Source organism: Asterias amurensis, chromosome 15 (genome assembly GCF_032118995.1).
Source record: "Asterias amurensis chromosome 15, ASM3211899v1".
NCBI lineage: Eukaryota > Metazoa > Echinodermata > Asteroidea > Forcipulatida > Asteriidae > Asterias > Asterias amurensis.
The window spans coordinates 9,727,342-9,746,180 of NC_092662.1; the positions used below are offsets into that span (position 1 = coordinate 9,727,342).

The 18,839-nt window shown below is 38.3% G+C and overlaps 1 protein-coding gene across 5 annotated transcripts in view; it reads right to left on the bottom strand.

Moving 5' to 3' along the window:
* Nucleotides 1-1,730: 1,730 nt before the first annotated feature.
* LOC139948326 (mucin-4-like) overlaps nucleotides 1,731-18,839 on the bottom strand; it is a 134,760-nt gene continuing 117,651 nt past the window's right edge. For all 5 annotated transcript variants that reach the window (XM_071946453.1, XM_071946454.1, XM_071946456.1 and 2 more), the window contains 4 exons: nucleotides 12,316-12,511; nucleotides 8,132-8,192; nucleotides 7,845-7,880; nucleotides 1,731-7,011 (listed from right to left, as the gene is read on the bottom strand). In XM_071946453.1, coding sequence (XP_071802554.1) covers nucleotides 8,138-8,192; nucleotides 12,316-12,511 — 251 coding nt within the window. In that variant the 3' untranslated portion in view covers nucleotides 1,731-7,011; nucleotides 7,845-7,880; nucleotides 8,132-8,137. The remainder of the gene's footprint in view (nucleotides 7,012-7,844; nucleotides 7,881-8,131; nucleotides 8,193-12,315; nucleotides 12,512-18,839) is intronic.

The window sequence follows — 18,839 nt, forward strand, 5'->3', positions numbered from 1 at the left end:
CAGTAGGTTCCAGTCACTCTGTTGCAACCCAATCCTTCTTGAAACCAGTAGCTCAGTGCCAAAGGGTAACAACCAACACAGCATCATCGCACACTGCTGAAAGACAACCATCAGAACTGCCAAATCTCTCTTCAGAAGAAGTTGCTGCCTCCCAAAGAGACGATCCTGCCATTGCAAGAGTAATTTTGTTCTTGGAACAGAATAAGAAGCCATCCAACCTTGACAGGACGTGTGAGTCAACTGACTTTCTCTTGTATCTCCGTCAATGGAATAAGCTACATCTCAGAGATGTTCTCTTTCGGTCAAGAAATACCGAGTCTGGTGATATCTCATACCAACTAGTGTTACCGAAACAGCACAGAGGAACCGCTCTGACTTGCCTCCATGATGACTTGGGACACCTGGGGTACGATCGAACAGTTGAGATGTGCGACGACGCTTCTTTTGGCCAAAGATGGCAGACGACGTCAAACATTGGTGTGAACGATGTAAAAGGTGCTGCCTTCGGAAAACACCCCAAATTAAAACCAGAGTGCCACTAGTCAACATTTCATCAAGTGAACCCCTTGAACTAGTTGGTATCGACTTTCTCAAGATGATTTGGTATTTTTGTGGTATAGGATCGAGTACTGCTTCGAATCATGGGTATGAGGCATGGGGTGGATTGATGGCTACTAGCTGGTAGCGGATCTTGTGCATCTAGCAGCCTGTCTGCGTTTTTCCCAGAGTCCCATTGAAGATCATCCATCATTTTGGAGACGCTGTCCCTACTATGGTAGTTTTTGAAGATGAATCTGGCAGCTTGGCGCTGTTTTTTTTTCTATTTTAGTGATGTTTTTCTTGATGTGCGGGTTCCAAACTGTGCTGCAGTATTCAAGATGTGGGCGGACAAGAGAAATATTCGCTTGTTGCCGTAGCTTCTAGGAGCAGCCTCTGAGGTTAAATCTGATGAGTCCAAGCATCCTGTTAGCTTTTGCAGATATGATGTCTATATGGGATTGCCAGGTTACTTGTAAGAGTTAGGCCAAGATAGGGATGTTCAGAAACCGTAGTAAGAGCACTACCACCGAGATGGTACTCGGTGTTTATGGTTTTACGTAGCAAAGTGAAGCGCATGGTGTCGCATTGTCTTCATGTTCAGCCCATTGCTGTAGGGTGTTAAGATCCTTTTGGAGAGCTACAGAGTCATTGATGGAGGCTATTGACCGGTAGGTGAGACAATCATCAGCGCAAAGGCGGAGAGTTATTGTTATGTCTGATGGTAGATCATTAAATAAGAGGGAACAACAAAGGGCCAAGTACAGTCCCCTGTGGCACCCCTGATATGACTGGGGACCATTTGGTTACTGTACCATCCACTTCACCACGCTGTGAGCGTCTATATAGTGAGATAGTTCTCCATCCAAAGCAGTAGTGAGTTTTGTATCCCGTAATGATGGAGTTTACGGCGACTGTTGGTGTGGGTACACGATCAAAGGCTGTTACAGAACTCGTCGCTACCCTTTTCTTCCCTTACTTCATTGATATCAGAATAAACAATCAAACACTTCCAAAACCAAACTTACTTTGACTTTAAACTATTGATGAATGCCATGGAGGATTTTGTCAAGTAATTTTGCACTGCGAGTAATTAAACAAGTTTTGTGCATACTGAGAGTTAATGATTACCTTACAAATGATGGTCATGTATACCAGTTACGTATGTCAACATTTATATTATCAATGGTGTGCACAACAAATTAAAAACTTGGACCACAAAGGTTTGGCACAATGTGTTTAATGTTCACTCAAAGCTATACTAATTTGCTCTTAAAAAAGTTAAATCGATAGTCAAAACTTCTTTAATATATTATTGCTAAAAAATCCAACAATAAATTTTTAATACAACAATACGCTCACTCATACATGTAGGTTTCCTGCCAATTTCAGACAAAAAGCCAAACCCTTAACAACCAAAACAAATGACAACAATAAATAAACTACACATTATTTTTGCCGTTGCCCAGGTTGTATCGTAATTTGGGTGTGATCCCTGGCTACACGGCAGTTAACGGTTGTATGGCTTCCGACTGGCACCCCCGAACAAAAATATTGACAAAATAGGAACACCGCCAATATAGGGCTAGATAGCTCAGTTGGTAGAGCGCCGGCACGTTAATCTGGAGGTCGTTGGTTCGAATCCCACTCTTGTCAATTCTTTGTTCAACCCCAAAAATCATTTCAAAATTTACCCAGTCAGTTTCCCTTGTGGTTTATATTGATATCTGAAACAAAAAGTCGCATCCCCTTAAAGGATTTGAGTACTTTTTCAAAATGTTTACAGATTTACATTAAACTTACAGGGTTTGAAGATAATGATAGTGGAAAGCTTCCCTTCAAATATTACTAACTAAGGTTGTGTAGTTTTTGAGAAATGAGTAAAACAAGTCACAAAATAGTTCAAAATTATTTTAGCATGTAAAATCCCCTTAACCAGTTATGATATTATACCAAAACCATAACATAACTGGTTAATACGTTTTTACATGCTGAAACTGAGACGAAAATTATTACTTTTACTCATTTCTCAAAAACTACAGCACCTCAGTAAGTAAAATTTCAAGGGAAGCTTTCTACTATCATAATCTTCAAATTGTGTAAGTTTATTGTAAATCTGTGGACATTGTGTTTTTTGTTAGGAAAAAGTACATATACCCTTAAACACCTACCTGAGCGGAATGTTTTCAAAAGAAATTGTATTTTTACTCGTTTATAAGGCACTTGTTCACCATTTTAATGTAATTTGATATGTGTACGCTTCTAAACTTTTCGTAAATATCGATTAAAAAATCAGGCCCCTACCTAAAGGTTTTTTGAAAAACTAAAAACACTTCTGCCGTTGCGAACGGGCGTCAAAGGACAATGCCGCTGACGTCATTTGAGGGAGTTTGCTTTGTTATACATCCACGCTGCAACAAAGCGGCTTTATCTACTTATGATGTTTTGAGAGTGATTACGTAACGGGGCTTTTCGCAAATCTCGCAGAAAAGCTCTGGACATGGGTATACAAAATGATTGTTTTTTTACACAATTGAAACCTATTCATAATCATATGACTCGATTTCCTTATTAATCGAAAATATTTTAAGTGGAATTCAGCAAAGTTCACGACTTGACATTTTCGTTCAAGCAGGTCCCCTGGCTGCCGCTTACCAGATTGTATCGTAATTTGGGCGTGATCCCTGGCTACACGGCAGTTAACGAATGTATGGCTTCTGACTGGCACCCCCGAACAAAGATATTGACAAAATAGGGACACCGCCAATCTAGATAGCTCAGTTGGTAGAGCGCCGGCACGTTAATCCGGAGGTCGTTGGTTCGAATCCCACTCTAGTCAATTCTTTGTTCAACCCCAAAAAACATTATTTTTATAACATCAAACAAATAACACCATTTGGAGTTTGGACCACCTGACAATGTGGCCTGGTACGCCTCAAATTTGAAATAAAATGCACTGGAATTTAGTTCTATCACCTATCTCTTGAAAAAGTGTTCAAAGCACTTACTAGATCTTTGAAGATTCTGAAAAGAATATCAAAAAGCTGATGTTACTTAGGTGATAAAACTTGCAAATTAAATTATCTATGTAATTTGCATAGTATAGGCAACACGTTCTTGCGCAATTCTACACACTTGATAATCCTTCCCAATTAAAGCACCTATGGGAAAAACAGTAAAAAGATTAAACTTGTTAATAAAATTGTAAAATTTCATTATATAAAAAATATGAAATATTTTTTATTTTTGATACCCATGCACCGATGTGTATTAGCACTGTATACTCAATACTTTCCCAAGTCCTGTGAAAAGATATCACATGCATATAACTCTGGTGGGATTTGCACTCACGACCCTTGCAATTAGGGTAATAATATAAAAAATTGCATTGAAATCTGGAAGTTATGATTTCTCTACCATAACTTGGCTCATTTTTGCAGTAATCTTTGAAGCCGGCAGTTGTACAAAATCAAACCTACCATGGATTTGTCTATGTTTAAATTAGATCATATACTGTTCAAATCATTCAAGGAATAATAAATCAAGGAAGAATATGTATCGAACATGATTGAGATCTTGCCTACTTACAACTGACAAAACATTTTTTTCCAGACAACACAACCAGCTTTATGGGCAATGTATTGTTTTTTTTAACCGCTCCATCGTTTTGATCATATAGACATTTCATTTAGAAAAGTGGTCATGTTTTTTACATATCGCCAAAATTTGGTTGTGCCAATTGAAAATAAAATAAGAATTTTATCTGAAGAAAGGCGAATTGTTTAGTCTTGAAAACCCCTCGAAAGAACAAAATTGAGCGGATAAAAACGAAACCGAATGTAGCCTTGCTCAAGGCAGTCGCATTATTCGCTCCGAAAAGACGCAGCTGTAAACCCACCCGCCGTATACCCTGTGCATGGTGTGTGCGATCACACCGAATGACCAACCCGTATACACACTGTCACATCGCACGAATACTGTTCACACAAGTCATCGCACTCGTACACCACTAACCGCATGCGGAGGCCGTCAGGCCGACAGCCTTGTCGGATCTGTATCTTCCCGTTTTAATGTGTTGTATTGAAAAAATTCCAATAGTGGACGAAATTGGGGGGGCTCGAGGATATGCTAGTATGCAGCTCATGAATATGACTATCGTTCGTCAGACCTATCAGACAACACAGGATGTGAGGCAAATGAATTATTCATTTTGACGTCCAATCACGCACTTCCCTTATCACGACCTTTGGACCCTATCATGCGTCCGTGGTGGTGGTGTGTGAGGTAAACATGTCTCGTCTTTCGCGGGCATTATGGTAATGAGCTGACCGTGGGAACTCTTCGCTTATTATAGTAATGAGGTCAGTGGCTTCAACACAGATCCTACAAGGCTGTCGGCCTGACGGCCTCCGCATGCGGATAGTGTACGGGGGCATCGTGTCGTGCGATGTTACGCACAGTGAATACGGGTGGGTTTTACGCACAGTGAATACGGGTGGGTTTTTATACAGCGGCGGTCTTTTTTCGGAGTGAATAATTCGACTGCCTTGAGCAAGGCTAAACCGAATGCTAAAATTTAAACCCAAAAAGTTGTAGCTCAATGGAATTTCAGATTTTGGTGTGATCTTGACAGCAGTGATTAAAATGAAAATTTCTCATTACAAATATAATGATCAATACTCAATTAAAATCTTAACGCAGCTGGTAGTACTTTACTTTAGCCCGATAAAAAGGTTGTTTTCTTCAAACGCAATCGCAGACGATTTTCAAGGCAATTTTAAGGGCATAATCATTTGAGTTTTTTTTGTATAAATGTATTAACTGACCATCCCAGAATAACATTAAATTTACATATAGTAGGGGAGATAGCCTTTAGCTTTTGATCCAACCGAACCTTCATACGGAGGCATAAACATTATGTAACTTGCACACAATTCAGTGTTTAGGCTCTCAAAAACACTGTAATATTTCACGTTGATTTCATTAAAAGGCACTGGAAACTAATGGTAAACTCCTTGGTAATGAGCAATGGAGAGTTGTTGATAGTATAACACATTATGAGAAACGGCTCCCTCTCAAGTGACAGTGTTTTTGACAAAGGTAATTTTTCACAGAAATATATGAAACAAAATTATCCAACCATTATAAAGAATAATAAAGACTGAAGACAGCCTGTCTATTCTGGTATGACACATTTGTATAACAACAGGACAAAGTTCTGGAATGAAAACCTGTGCATGAAAGCTACACACTGAAAATTCTGGGTGGACAATTTGTCAGCCGTACGGCTGGAAAAAAAACAGAGGAAAGTCTTTTAGTTATAATCATTACAAATTGTGCCCTGTATGTCAGTCCAAATAAAATTTTACATGTATCACTGTGAATAGAATGTATAGAAAGATAACTTCATTGAAACTTCAATGAAAGAAAGTTTTCCTATATTCTTGTTTCCACTGATGTAAAAACATTTTTAATTTCAGGTCAATAACAATAACGTTCTACAATTTAAATGCACTATAGATGTTTAGTAATTTTCGAAACACATCATTCACTAAGCAAATTAAACAAAATAATTTGTTCCCTTATTCTTATTTCCACGGTTTTAAAATTGTTTTTAAATTTCAGGTCAATTTCAACAACGTTGTACAATTTAAATGCACTTAGATTTTTTAGTAATCCTCGAAAAACATCATTCACTTAGCAAATTAAACAAAATAATTTGTTCCCTTATTATTTCCACTGTTTAACATTTTTGTTTGTTATTTCAGGTAAATTTAAATAATATATTTACACAAATAAAATGCACTTAGATTTTACGTACTTCTTTGAAACACGTCACAACTGAAATATCTGCAAAAACTTACTTACACAATCTTGTATTTTGCTTATACTTATATTATAACCTTTCAACAAATTATTTATTGGGTATACTGTTCTTCTGACAACACAAACAAAACAAACTTGTTTAAGTTTAAAAAATATTTCTCAACCATAGGGCATACACATACCTACATTCTATAGTACAGTATTACAGTTGTTTTCACTCTTTGTAGTATTTAAAAAATATATATAGTCTTCAGAAATATATAGCTGTATTAAAACATAACTGTATAAAAAAAACTATTAACTAGTAATGAAAGTATACTCTCAACCATAGGGCATACACATACCTACATTCTATAGTACAGAATTGCAGTTGTTTTCACTCTTTGTAGTATTTAAAAAATGTATATAGTCTACAGAAATATATAGCTGTATTAAAACATAACTGTATCAAAATATACTATTAACTAGTAATGAAAGTATACTCGTGAAAAAAACCAACAATAATGATTAATAACAATACACTTTTACATAATGATGATTGCATATGTTTAGCTTTACAAACGGAATGGTTAGGAACAACCTACAGGAAGATTGTATGTTAGTTGAGATTGAAAGGATTCCAGTCACAGTATCTTCACAACCAGCCAGCTGTACAAAACAAAAACAAAAACATACAAACATTAAAGAGACCAATGGACTTAAAGTCTCTTTCTTGTAAAAAATGCATCAATAACTACAAACATCAACATTTAAAGGCAGTGTCATGGCCGAGCGGTTAAGAGCACCGGATTCAAGCACTGGTGTTTGGTCAGCAGGGTGTGGGTTCGGATCCCGGTTGTGACACTTGCTACATAAAATTGGGGAGGCAGTGCTTTCTGCTCTACCGGCCAGGCTTCGAATTGATGATACCCAAGCCTACATCTGTATGGACTGTAAAGGGGTTAACCCTGTTTCAGCCCTAGGAGTAGGTGGCAACGGCCTCTGGAAAAAATAATTGTAGCCCACACCTTGAAGTGGCCTTCAAGTCAGTCGACTTGCATAAAATAAAATAAAACGCATAAAGCCTCACTTGGTCATGAGTAATGGGGAGCTGTTGATAATATAAAACGTTCTGAGAAACGGCTCCCTCTGAAGTAACATAGTTTTTGAGAGAGACAAAATTTCTCACCAAAATACTAGAAATGAATTTGAGACCCCAACTGAGGTCTCGGATTCAAGGCATCTGAAAGCACACAACTTGTGCGACAAGGGTGTTTTTTCTTTCATTATTCTCTCACGAGGACCAATTGAGCTCAAATTTTCACAGGTTTGTTATTTTATGCATATGTTGAGATACACCAAGTAAGAAGACTGGTCTTTGACAATTACCAAAGGTGTCCAGTGTCTAATGCTTCATAACTTTAACATGTTGAAAGAATAAACGACTGCCAGATGTGAATAAACCATCGATCGTCTAGTATATTCCCAAAAGTTAAACTTACCAAGGGTGCTTTTTTCATACCAAGGAACTTCCATACCTATAACAAAGCAAATACAAGCATTACAAAATTTCACTTGGGGTCTACTTGGTGATGTTGAACGACTGAAAATGCTCAGCCAAGTGAACAATTATTACTTTCATATTTTCAACAACTAAAACATGTGAGGTTATTGCACATTTAATGATGAAGGTTAAGATAAACCTGGAAATCTAGGGTCAAAGGAAGTATTTGACTGTTAGATTCCCAGGTTTCTTTGGTATCATCTAATGACTTCACTGTTTTCTTACCGCATCCTACTTCCAACATTCTTGACGATTGCTTCTTGGAGGATCGTTCTCTTTTTCTTTGCTGTAGGAAGTTAAATCATTGGGTGATTTTAAGAATAAAGTTCTTCATTAATTAATAATATTTTCATATTTGACTTGACCTATAATAAAGGTGAGCTTCTGTTCTGAAACAACTTTGACACTGCATGGGTATAAGCTTGTAATGGGAGACTTTTGGGACGCTTGGTGGCAGCAGACTTATCCGGTAAAATCTATTGTTCTCGGTCATGTGCGCACGCTCAGAACTACGTAAACAATGGAAACTTGCCTGGTAAGTCTGCTGCCACCTAGCGTTCCAAAGTCTCCCATTGTGGACTGATTAGTAATTTACTAGTCTAAAAGTCACAAAGACTTGAAGTAAATTTTATCATTTTGTTTTGTAAGTGTGTTCACATGTACTCCCACAGAGATTTCTCTAGGTGCAGAAGAATAAATGAAGACTGAGACGTTCTTTAGTTTTGCTGTAGCAGGAGATTATTTATTGGTCTATCCTGGGCTGGTTACTCAAAGAACGCAGAAAACAGAGAGTATAGAGAAGGACACTGGATTGAGCTCACAGTGCAAGACTTTGCACTGGGCTAACCAGGAGGGTCTATCGATGAGAGCAAACTAGAGAAGAGACTGATATTAGGAAAGTAAGGACATTATATAGGGGATTGGGGAAGCTTGGTCCTTGACCAGTTCATGGTGATGGTCAAGTAAAGGTCCATTGGGGGTATTGAGTGTACATGTCACCAAAGTATCAGTTTGACCCACAGATTTCAAAAAAGTCATGCTCCAAAAAATCTGAGAATGGCATCACCTTGAATTACGTCATTATGACGTCATAACCTCCTTTTATGTAATAAAGCATAGGAAAATGCCATGCAATGGGATTTCTACTTGCCAAAATTATGTTTCTGGGCAAGGAATTCAATTAGGGTGGTATTAGTTTGTAAAAAATAATATCCTTTATGGTGAGTATATTGATGTAATTATGACGTCATCATCATCAACACTACACAAATAACACAAAGTTTGAAAACAAAATTAATGTTGTGTGGTTTCGCCAAAATGCTAACCTTTTTGTGTTCATATGGTACAATTACCATGGCACTGATCTATAAGATACCGTGATGTCATTATGATATCATAAACAATATACTATCAACCAAAACAAAACACATTAACACAATGGATCACAATAGGTTATAGGGGAGATTAATTATGTTGAATAGCGCATATGGGAAACTTTACAGAAAAGGTTGCAAAAAAGTCTTACAGAGGGTCAAAAATGAAGTTTTTTGTATGAATAGAAGTAGGCATCCGTCAATCCTTGAGAACCACGGAGTTGTGCCGTTGGATGTCGGCTAGGGAATAGCGTATGGTGTGGCTGTAGAGTCCAATGCGGGAATGACAGTCTCTACCGCAGTAACTGCAGGTGAAAGATGAAGCTGTTCTAACTGCTTGAGGCTGGGCCTTCCTTGGGAGTCATCCCTCATATTCTCGTTGCGACAGGTCTTCCTCGAACTTGGAAATACCTCTCTGCACCTCCTGCTTCCGGGCGCATCGGTCTGCAGTGGCTGCTTCCCAGGTGGTTGTATTGATGGCAAGTGACTTGGAGGTCACACTTAGAAGTGTCTTTGTAGCGCAGCTTGGGTCTTCTGAACGGCCTCTTCCCTGATGCCAGCTCTCCATACAGGAGGTCTTTTGGGAAACGTCCGTCCTCCACTTGGTGACATGTCCCAGCCAAGGCATGCGTCTCTACTTTGAGGGTGGTAAACATAGAGACTTGCCGCTCTATCAAGTAATGTGTTATTGGTATGTGGTCTCTCAAGGAGATGCAGAGGATGCATCTCAGGGTACTCTTGGCAAGACATCTTTTTGGACCTGGACAAACGCTTCCACCAACTTTGGGTTGTGAATCTTGTTCGTGTCAATAAGAGGATGCCCTGCCTTCTTGGATCTGTGAACTCTCCTTGGTTGAAGCTTTACTTTGCTGCACACCCGAGTGGTCTGTATCGTGCACAGTCTGCACTTTGGTAGCTGCGGGTTATCTTGACGCTGCCCAGGTCCCTACGTCTCGTGAGCACGAGGTCAAGTTGGTGCCAATGCTTTGATCTAGGGTGTCTCCAGGATACCTTGTGTTGGGGCTTTGAGTTGAAGAAAGTATTAGTGATGCAGAGATTGTTGTGCAGCAGAACTCAAGAAGACGCTGACCATTTTCACTTATAACTTTCCGATGCGAAACTGTCCCATACAGGAAAACCAGGATTTTTGATCGGCACCAACTCTGGCGTTCAGATCCCCGAGGATGAAGATTGGATCTTGCTCTGGGACGTCGCTGATAGTGGAGCTTAGATCGTTGTACAGTTTGTCTTAAGCGTCTGACCAATTAGCTAGAACATGTTCCGGTTTCAAAAAAAAATCAGTGTGTGGTAGAAATCTGGATACCATTCGTGTAATCTAACAATATCAGTCAATACATTATTGGCACCACCAGACGCAATCCAGATGCATGGTGTTTATACTTGTTTTGTGGTTTTTGATCTCCAAAACTATCAGTGGTTTGGTCATCGTAGGACATTTTCGACACCAGTTGCCCCAAAAAACAGTTTACAAAGTTGTATATGGCAATTGCATTGTCTCAATTTGAAACAAAACCATTTCAATTCATTTCAAGTTTTGATTTCAAATGTTACTAACATTGGTTTGCTAGCCATCAGAACCATGAGCTGAAAATCAAACATATTAAAATATTTTAATACAAACCACTGATTTGACCTCAGTGATGACGACGTATGTTATACTATTATATGCTAAAGAAATAAAATTTAATACAAAAATCATAAAACTGTTTGTTTCAGCGAAACAAGAACGTTGCCATTCGATTCCTTGGTCTCCGATACATATAATTCGCAACTAAAATCACTTGCATCGGCATTACATAACTAAAGTTATGCTGTTTTAAGGAAATGACTGCCATTTTGAATATATTACGTCATAATAAGGTCAAGGTCATTGCAATTTTTTTGAGCATGAACATAGTCACCATAAAGGATATTAATTTGTTACAAACTAATACCACCCTCATTCAATTCCTTGGCCTCAGAAACATAATTTTGGCATGTAGAAATCCAACCATGGTATTTGCGTTTGCTTTATTACATTAAAAGACGTAATGACGTCATAATGACGTAATTCAAGGTCATCCCATGCTCAGATTTTTTGGAGCATGACTTTTTTTAAATATACGGGTCAAACTAATGCTTTGGTGAAAATTTGGTGCTTTTGTCCGCCGTGTCACGATCTTCGTGTTTTTTTGTCCTTAATCCACCTCACTAATACCACAGGTCTGATTTATGGACCTGTGTGGAAGGATGTGGAACAGAAGCTTTATAATTTGGTATAATTGAGTTACCAGGGCTAGGTCGGATGGAGGCTGTGTATGTGAGAACAATAAGTAAGTACATAAATACTGGTAGCAAAAGCTGGATCCAGGCCACAATAGCTAAATACAACAAAGTATTTAACAAAAGTTATTCCATTAGCAAATAAATGAATGTGGATAGGCAGAAACTGTCGATAAATACAAAAGAGATAATTGCATGCTTTCAGTGGAAGATTTTGGGGTGTATGCGTCCCTCAAGTTTTTACTATTTTTGAAATGCCTACGCCCTGTAATACTGACCAGCATGAATCGAGCTGTAAAAAACTGCCAGCAAACCTTTACTTAAATCATTTAAAGAAATTGCTAAGAGATTCAGCATAATTTGGAAAGCAGGTTTAGAAAAGATACGTAATCAGGTTAGAAAATGTTACGTAATCGGGGTAGATTTCACAAAGAGGTGACTAGTCTTATCTCGAGTTAGGAAGAGTTACTCGTCCTAACTTCGGACTAACCTCACGTTTTTAACATCTCCTAGGGATAGTCCCAAGTTAGAACTAGTCCTCAACTCTTGTGAAATCGACCCCTGGTCCCATAAAAAAAACCTTGATCTAAATTCCATCTTTGGGTCTGTCAGTCTTTGTAGGTTTTATCTGACTCATTCTCTGACTAAAGCATCCCTCAAAACCTTTAAGCTTGAACATTTGTTGTGCTTCAATCCCCCCCCCCCCCAACCCAGATTGTTCGCATGTGAAGTCTAAACAAAAAGAAAACTTACCTCAAGGTAAGGGGTAATGGAGACTCATGGTGGGCGCATAGATTTATTTCAGTCTCTTCCCTTACACTATACTGCCTCAGTCTCTTGCCATGTTGATATCTCACAATAAGACATGTACATATACATAGCATCAGCAGGATTATCACCGGAAACACAATGATGAGGATGATCATCACTCCTGTACTCAGTCCTTCTTCTATTGATCAAAACAAAATACAAGTAAAATACTGTGCTAGCTTTTATAGTTTTTACAAAATGGCCTTGCCCCCTCCAACCCCCTCCCCCTCCAAACCCCCAAAATTGGTTTGTGTTTATTTATCCACTTAACATAAAGAAAACAACCTTCAAAGTTACACCCATTAGGGATTTAAGACTTTCAGCTTTCAGACTTTGAAGTGTGGGTGTCTTTTGAACCCAGAGCAGTATATCTTTAGATAGGAACATCTAGTACATGTACGTACCAGTCAATTTACCTTTTGATGAGATGGGCCTTGAAAATGACATCAGGGAGAGCAAATAATCCCTCTTCATAATTCAGCTTTTAAAGGCAGTAGATACTATTGGTAACTACTCAAAATAGTTATTATCATAAAACCTCTCTTGATTACAAGTAACTGGGAGAGGTTGATAATATAAAACTTTGTGAGAAACAGCTCCCTCTTAAGTGACGTACATGTAGTTGTCGAGAAAGAAGTAAATTTCCACAAATTTGATTTTGAGACCTCAGATTTAGAATTTGAGGTCTCGAAATCAAGCATCTGAAAGCAGACAACTTCGTGTGACTATTGTGCGACAAGGGTATTTTTTCTTTCCTTAATATCTTGCAACTTCAACGACCGATTGAGCAAAAATTTTCACAGGTTTGTTATTTTATATGTTGAGATACATGTACACCAACTATGAAGACTAGTCTTTGAAAATTACCAATAGTGTCCATGTCTTTAAGAATCCAAAACTTCACCTCTGTAAAGCCCTCTTAATTTCTACCTAACATGTACCTTGTATGGGACAGTACAATCTACCTAATAATAAATTTGCTAACATTTCATTGTTTGTCATGAATTACTGCTTTCTTAATGCATACACCACTGCACCCGACCAAACTGCATTTTTCATTGCAATGTCAAAGGCACTTGATGTACATGTAGGTGTGCTGCTCCAGTGTATGAATCATGTTTGCACTGTGTGTACATGGAAACCACACATAAGCATAAACACTCCGATAGTAGCTAGTAAGCATATGAAACCATAAAGCCAAACACCACCAAAGTACATGTATTTCCATAAATGGTATGGTTAATTATCAGAGCTTTGAATCATCTGGTTATGGAAAATTTGCATAAATTTATTATTTGTCGGGTTTAGTGCCAACAGAAATGAACAACCAAAAGAAAGGCCCTTGAATATTAACAGAACATTTCTTTGAACATTGGAAAAGACAAATCAAAAATTCTGATAATTTTTACTTTTACCCTTTTTCAGTTAAGGGAGTTGTTAATTGGAATAATAGTGTGAGGATCTGGTCTTTACTACATAGTTGGTGGTTTGCCACTGTTAATGAAAATATGTTGAAGACTCATCCATTATACAGCAGATACGACACAGTAAAAGACCAGGGGTGGATTTCACAAAGAGTTAGGACTTATCTCGAGTTAGGACCAGTTACTCGTCCTAACTTAGGACTATCCATGCAATTTGTATATCTTCTAGGATATATATCTTCCTAACTCTTTATGAAAGCGACCCTACATGTAGTTCCTTAAACTGTCCCTCATTCATTCTCTAAGACACTGGACGCTATTGGTAATTGTCAAAGACTAGCCTTCACAGTCGGTGTATCTCAACTGAACTATGCATAAAATAACAAACCTGTGAAAATTTTAGCTCAATCGGTCGTCGAAGTTGCGAGATAATAAATAATGAAAGAAAAAAAAAACACCTGTGTCACACAAAGTTGTGTGCTTGATTTCGAGACCTCAAATTCTAAATCCGAGGTCTCAAAATTAAATTCGATGAAAATTTACTTCTTTCTCGACAACTACGTCACTTCAGAGGGAGCTGTTTCTCACAAAGTTTTATACTATCAACCTCTCCCAGTTACTCGTAATCTAGAGAGGTTTTATGATAATAATTATTTTGAGTAATTACCAATAGTATCTACTGCCTTTAAGATGATATTTAAAGGCACTATTGGTAATTACTCAAAATAATTATTAGCAAACTACCTTACTTGGTAACAAGTAATGAAGAGCTGTTGATAGTATAAAACACTGTGAGAAACGGCTCCCACTGAAGTAATAAGGTCTAAAAAAAAATATATGTTGGATTGCCCTTTCACCCGATTTTTTGCTTGGGTCGGTCGGTCAGGATTTTTTAATTTCTTTAAATTTTGTTTTTTAGAGGTCAAAGAACGCCCAAAACTGCATAAACATTTCATGAAAGATCAAGTTGTAAAGCAAGCAAGGTATTAATCATCTTATACATCTCGCTTCAATCGCTCTTTTTGCGTCTTTATTTTGGCAAATTCCTTCAAAAACAATTTCCAAGAATCATTTCATTCACTGTGTTTTTCGTAGTTTAATAAACAAGCAATACAATATATGGGCATTACTGGCAAAAGCACCCTCTGTTGTGGAGTGTTCGACTGGTTCCTTGTGAAAGCATGACGTTGGATAAACAGGCATGTGGTGTGATGATATGTGACACAGGCTCACCCTATCCGTGCGTGTGAAGGAAATCATCTACATTTAATTGTACGTGGCGTTTTTGTGAACGTTGAAACCACGACTGTTCACTGGATAATTATTACTGTCGACCGTAAGCAGTCAGCAAAATACTAATATTTGTGTCAAATATACCATTTTGAAAGCATAAAATATTCATGAAATCAAAATTCGGAAGTAAAAAAAGTGGGGAACAAAACCGAAAATAAAAATTTAAAAAAAATCACGACCGAGATTTTGCTACTTTTACGGTCGGTCGGGATAGGGCAATCCAACATATTTGTCTTTCAGGCCTAATGTATTTTTCCAGAAATAATTTTCCACAAATTTGAATTTCAATTAGAGTTTGAGGTCTCGAAATCAAGCATCTGAAAAGCACACAACTTCGTGTGACAAGGGTGTTTTTTCTTTCATTATTATCTCTCAACTTTGACAATTCCAATTGAGCTCAAATTTTCAAAGGTTTGTTATTTTATGCATTGAGGAGATACACCAAGTGAGAAGACCGGTCTTTGACAATTACCAATAGCGTCCAGTGTCTTTAAGAACAAATGTTTTGCCAATAATCAAATAAATTTTGATGTTGTCACATGTTCTTGCTGTTGTGTATGTTTTTTTTTTAGGAGGGGTGGGCGTGGAAGGAGGGGGATTTAAATAATGGGGTATAGTTTTCTGCATAATATCTTGTACCGACCAATTGCGGCCAATTGTGTACATGTTGGAGGGGCTTGGTACTTTTTGTAGGACACCAAACACAATGTCCACCGATTTACCTTAAACCTACACCCCATAGCCTTGCTTGATACACAGATGTGACAGGTGAAACCTGTATGGTTTTGTTTTCCCTGTTAATTTGTTCAATTCCCTTTGATTTTAACAAAGAGGTAGTTCTCCATGGTTTTACTTTATTACATCTTTGTCCTTCATGCCATTAGGTATCAAGTTACAGTTTATTGCATCTGTGGGAATTTTCTTTAGCCAACCTTAATCTTTATCTTTGCACCCCATGGTCATATTGGGACCTGGAACCACAGACGGCACGAGTCTCATTTGCATACTCTTGTATTGTTAGTTGTTACATGTTTATTTATTAGCTTAGTCATAGCTCAGGAATGCAGTACACTGGTTCTTGTGGGTCTTTTTCATAATCTTAGTTCAGTTGTTCACAAAACACCATCTTGTAAGGAGTTGTTTTTAAAGTGAGATAGTTTTGTACAGCGCTGGCTGCGCGCGGTTTCCACTGTTGGAACAATGGAATAAAAACACATTATCTTCATCACAATGTTGTTTCCAGACTTGATACAAGAAGAGTTTAAAGGAACACGTTGCCTTGGGTCGGTCGAGTTGGTCTATAAAAAGCGTTTATAACCGTTTGTTATAAAATGCATATGGTTGGAAAGATGTTTAAAAAGTAGAATACAATGATCCACACAAATTTGCCTCGAAATTGGGTAGTATTGACAAGCAGTAGCAGCTGCAGCTGCCCGAGTGGTCACAAATTCCCCCCCCCCCAACCCCGCTCCATCAACCCCTCTTTCACTTCAGACAGTCCAGCTGACATTTGTATATTGACAACTTGTTGCTCATCTTGATCCGGCTGACATATGGTCCGGCTGACATTTGTATTGATGAAGCAGTTGGAGGATGCCCCCAGTGGTCACAACCCCCCCCCCCCCCCCCCATGCAGAGTCATAGTACATTGTTGATATAAACAAAGCACCAGTCTACTTACAACGTTGCGCGACAATGGAACGAAGATTTGACAGTTGCAACTAAGGCCAAATAAAAAAAAATACCAGTTGATCGTCCCTGCCCGCATCCTTTTTTGAGGCCGCATCTTTTTTTTTTTACTATTTACTATTTTTCGATTTTTGTAAAAAAAATCTTTTCAAAAGGACATGGCCTAGGAGTTTTTCCCGAAACTAATGTTATGCTCTATACCACGTGTAACAGTCTTTTTCATAATACAATATTAGTGAATGCACCAACCAATCTTTTTACTTTAGTGTAATCCGACCCTATTCATAGTGTTAACACAGGTCCTCATGTAACAAATAGGTATAAAATAAGTTTGCGGTCGGTTCAAACTGAAGAATTGGTGGCCTGTTTGATTTGAAATACTTAGCGGCCATCTTGAAAAAATTACTATTTACTATTTTTTTTTTTTTTGTAAAAAAAACAATCCATCTTTTCAAAAGGACTGGCCTAGGAGCTTTTCCCGAAACTAATGTTATTCTCAATACCACGTTTAACAGTCTTTTTCATAAACAATATTACTGAATGCACCAACAAATCCTTTTACTTTAGTGTAATGCGACCATGTTAATAGTGTGGAGAGGTAAAAGCTAAAGAAACTTTCTTGCTCAGAAAGTTAATGTTTTAAAATTTGTAATGTTTTTCTCTATGGATTGGGCATTCAGTTCATTTTGTCAACAGGCTGAGGGGGTTGCATTACCTACAAAGCACTGGCAGCTCAGCTTGTGATGGGCAGAAGTAGTACTGGCCCCCAGTATACTAAATTTGGCACATGTGTGGCCCCCAACAGGAACACATTTGAAAATAATGTCTATGCTATCCTGTAGCAGAGTTCATTGGCCAGGCTGGCACACCGTCAAAGTGCTGCAATGACCCTGTGAGCAACAATTCGCTTAGACTTGACTCAAGTCCCAATCCCGTGCCAATCTCAGCAAAACTCTTGTTTTGTGATGTTCTGCATTCTCCAACCTGTGCCGCACGCGGGACCAGGGACTTGACGATGCCGCAGTTGCCTGATATGTATTCACTTATGAATACGTCCGGTGTTTTCCCTGAATCATTAAAGCAGTCCATCATCACACCTGTGCTTTAAGAAACCTACCATGAATTGCAATGTATTCAATAGCTTTCGCCCGATTTCTAATAGTAAATTCCTTGCCAAACGTACTGAAAAGGCTGCATCATGTCAAGTCATAAACCACGTCAACAACAACAACTTTATGAGAAATTTCAATCCGCTTATAAAGCACACCACAGTACAGAAACGGCCTTGCTCAAGGTCAAAAGTAACATTTCACATTCTCTTGACAAAAACAAAGATACAATTGATCATCATATTCTTTTGGATAGGCTTGAGACCCGTTTTGGTATTACAGGTGTTGCCCTTGCATGGTTCCAGTCTTACCTAAATGATTGCTGTACCAAAGTGTCCATTAGAAATGCAGTATCTGATAACCATGTTCTTAAATGCTCCATACCACAGGGTTCTGTTATAGGACCACAGGGATTTATCATGTACACTTATCCCATTGGCGACATCATCAGATACCACAATATTAACTTCCATGTCTATGCCAATGACACCCAACTTTAACTGAGTTTGACCCCAAGGTTCTAGGTGATTGCCAACGTGCCCTTAGAAATCTTTCTACCTGCATCTCTCAAATCAACACCTGGATGAGTAATAATAAGTTGCAACTAAATCAAGCCAACATTGAATTTATGGTGTTCACCTCTCCCAGGGTTTTAAAACATTTCCCAACATCCAGCTCGATTTAGATGACATATCCGTCAACCCCTCTGCTACTGTCAAAAATTTGGGTGTAAATCTCGACTCGTCCCTCTCCATGACCAGTCACATAAATTCTGTATGTAAGAGTGTTAACTTTCATATCCGTGATTTATGGCGTATTCGCAGGTTTCTTACTCAGTCGTCATGCCATCAGCTGTCAGATCATTGGTTCTTTTCTCGCATTGACTACGCCAACACACTATTGTACGGTGTCAGAGAAGTAGATGTCAAGCATCTACAGCGCCTTCAGAACA